The 3672-nt window shown below is 29.9% G+C and overlaps 1 protein-coding gene across 1 annotated transcript; it reads right to left on the bottom strand.

Annotated features, from left to right (window-relative positions):
* Window positions 1-255: 255 nt before the first annotated feature.
* LOC118064441 (uncharacterized) lies at window positions 256-2919 on the bottom strand (the record flags this gene model as incomplete). The annotated part of the gene is made up of 3 exons (XM_035079032.1): window positions 2616-2919; window positions 2412-2509; window positions 256-2131 (listed from the first exon to the last, which is right to left on the bottom strand). Coding segments are annotated over exons 1-3 (2278 nt in total), but the record flags the coding sequence as incomplete, so codon positions are not given.
* Window positions 2920-3672: the final 753 nt, after the last annotated feature.

The raw sequence follows: 3672 nt of genomic DNA, 5'->3' as shown, positions 1-3672 counted from the left end.
TTACAACAATTCAAATATGTGTATGTAATTCACATCTTTTGTGGTTAATTAATAAAACATACTTTTCATTCCGAACATTGAAGCTGGAAATCGGATGTGAAAATATTAAATTATTCAGTTTTATCGCAATTCTTTCATTATTTATTGTTTTTATAATGTTGTAAGCATTCAATGTCGGCTTATAACAAACTGTTTCTAACAATATTGCAATAAGAAAAATATTATCATTCAGAATACATACGTCACAAATCTCACCGAAAACTGGCAAAAAATTTTCATCACACTCTAATAAAATAATAGATTGATTTTGATATACGGTATCATGTATAATAATTTTAGGGGATCGCATCACTTGACATACATTTCTTTCTAATTCACCAACATACTCATAAAGTAAATTGGCATAAGATAAATTTTGTAATCTAACTGTAGGACCTGGAGTAATTTCATCTCCTTTGTATAAAAAGATCTTTGATGAATACTTCGGGTAAGAATTAAGATGAGAGCAAAGACGTACTTGATGACGATAAGATAGTGTATAGGGCATATTTTTGAAATTCCGAACAACTGGAACCAGAGACTTGAAATATGCGTGAGCTGACTCAAATCTGAAGCACCATTGTTGTCGTGCAGGTCCAAATAATTTTATATAACGTGGAACATGAATTAGAAAATGAAATTTTGGAACAAAATGATCAGGATATAATAAAATTAATTGCGACAAAAATAATTCAATGCTTTGACTCAATAAATTTACAGAGTCAGCACTGATTTCGTAGGAAAGACACAAATTCATGATTTGAAGTAGTAAAATATAATGTTCAAGTCGTTTTCTAAGACCTTCTCTTTCACAAAAGTATACCCATTCATCGATTAAAAATGGCAGCGTGTGTGCTAATGCAAACATTTGTGCTGCACTTTGGCGTAAAGACTTGTCTATGGCCAATTCATCTTTATGAATGATAGCTGGTTGACTCGATCCTAAATGTCCATAATTAAAAGTTGATATATTATTATTAATATTATTGAGTAAACAAAGTTTTTCGTTCATGATGATATGACATAAGAATAATCGACATGTGATTTCTGTAACACCTTCAATTAATACGTGCATACAATCTTGGGGTAAACCAGCTGTTATGTCAAAATGAGGTATATTCATTAATGAACTTCTTCGATTAATTCCATAAGTTTTCTTCCAAAAATCACTTGCCCCTTTACTTGAATTGGGTTCGTTTATTGCATTTAAATGATCCTCATGATTATCTAGGTTTCTTAAAATAAAATCTTCTTTAGTGAAAAATCTTTTAAGGTCTTCGTGTGCAACCATGCAAGAGCGACAAGGACGTGTTGCTGAAACAGACTCTTTAAATCCACCTATCAATGCTGATGCAGGTGTATCTCCGGCAAAAAATAAGAGAGACCCTTTATAATTTTTTACAGTATTATTTATGACGATATCAATCCCTACCATCTGTAATTTAACTATGTCATCAACAAAAAATTGTAAAATTTTTCGTAGATTATCTGGATTCTTTATATGTTTTGTTTTTACAATAGCCAGTAATTGAATGGCATTCTTTAATGATCTAAGTTCTGGTCTGATATTAGCAAGTACCCAATAAAACATAGACAGTTTTTTAAATTTGGCACTACTACCCGATACGTTAGCTATTTCTAAATCGTCATAATATAATATTATAGCCAAAGAATTTGGATTCTGGCTAAAAAACTCATTTTCTCGATAGTAACTACCATCCAAAACAGTTCGATAAGTGCCATTAATGTATTGTAAAGGATTATCTACATTAGCTCTGATCTCATCATTCATCAATACATTTTTTAAATTCTCCAAAAAAGGAACTACATATGCATTATTATCAGCTTTACATATTTTCATTGTTGTCTCCCCTCTTGGTCCTCTTTTTTTCCTCCAAACAAAGTTTGTGGATAATTTTTTTTCTCGAGGCAAGACCAAATCCATTTCTTCTACAAGAAATTTTTCCAAATCATCTTCAGTTGTTAGGTGAGAAAAAATCATTGAAGAAGGGTACTTTTCAATAAAAATGTCTTCAATGCACTGCACTGTCAACATTTGAGTTTGAGAATCTGCTGCTTCTCTCATCTCTTTCTGGAAATAGTATGTATAATATTTCATCAGATACAGATACTTAATAAAAATATAAATATTAATAAATGATTTACCAATTAACATAAGATCTATCAAACAATTTGTGAAATAAAAAGTTGTTAAAAGGAAGAATTATCTAAATAAAAAACAATGCATCTCAAGTCACGTAAAATAGTCGTAGTAAGAATTAATGATTACATACAGACTAATTTTTTATCTATCAACTTACCATAATTAAAGAAAAATAAATGTCCAACAAATGAGCGACTCCATCGATAACCTTATTCATCGCATTTTGCGAAACTTTACAGTTTTCACGTATATTGATAAAAAATTTTGCAGCATGCCATTGAAGTGACTCTATTGAATGATTAAACCCTGAAACTCGAATGTGATTTTGATTATATATTAATATAATTTAAAAATATTATAACTTGCAAATTGTTAATCAAATATAAGAACAATAATATAATTGTGAACTCACTTAGAGGTTCATCTTCGTTCAGTGATGCATCATGAATTTCTTCTTCTGTCTCAATGTCATTTGTATTTTCTATGTTATCAGCCGTTATATTTCCCTCTGCTCTTAAAATCGTTGAATGTTTGCGGTAAAGATGATTGTTGAACGATTTCCAATTTTGGTATGTAGCCCCACATCCATGTTGAGTACACTTTACCATAAAACTTAGATCAAATCGATGATACCATACAATATGTTTAATTACATTCAACTTTGACACACTAGTGAAAAAACACATTGAGCATTTTTCATTAATTTCTGTACTCATTTTTAATATATTTATATTGAGCACACAATAATGTTATGAAAGTATAATCTTCATATTTTATGAAACCTTTCTATTTAACCTTTTTAATATAATAAATGAATTTCTCGAATTAAAAAAATTTTTATTCATCGATTTATCAATTGATTTGTTATTGTCACTACACACATCAACACATCCGTTCGAGAAAATTTGGCAGTTTGAATTAAATCTAATAGGTTGTCGCGACGAATGTACACACTAGTATAGAATATACTATATATATACACACTAGTATAATATATAATAGTATTAGTAATATACATGTGCTGTGACAAAGGTTTCTGCTGTTCGTTGGCGCCAAGTCGTATGTTGTGTAGTCTTTTATTATTTATCAGTGATCACTAATCAATTATTTTTGTAAGTCAACTGTTTGTGATATGTGAATCGTTGGTGGAATAATGGAAAAAAAGGTTTTTTGTGCAGTGGGGCAATAGTGCAAATGTGTTAAATTTGTGTCTGATAAAAATCATTCAGATGTTGATCTTGTGCGAGAAAAAATTCAAAACATTTGTGCTCGTGATAAACTGTTAACGGAAGCTGCCAATGGAAAAAGTATCATTATTCAAATGCAAGATCCTGACACACAAATATGGTGTGATGTTGAAGATGATGATGAAATTCCTGATAAAATGAAACTCAATATAATTTTTTTATCATCATCATTACCTGAATCGACCATTTCAATATTAACAGAAAGTAATTCTATTGTTTCAT

This window comes from Chelonus insularis, unplaced genomic scaffold (genome assembly GCF_013357705.1).
Source record: "Chelonus insularis isolate UGA/USDA-ARS -01 unplaced genomic scaffold, ASM1335770v1 contig_194_pilon, whole genome shotgun sequence".
NCBI classification, from domain to species: Eukaryota; Metazoa; Arthropoda; class Insecta; order Hymenoptera; family Braconidae; genus Chelonus; species Chelonus insularis.
Note: the sequence above shows the minus strand (reverse complement) of the source record. Positions and strands in the feature narration are given on the sequence as shown.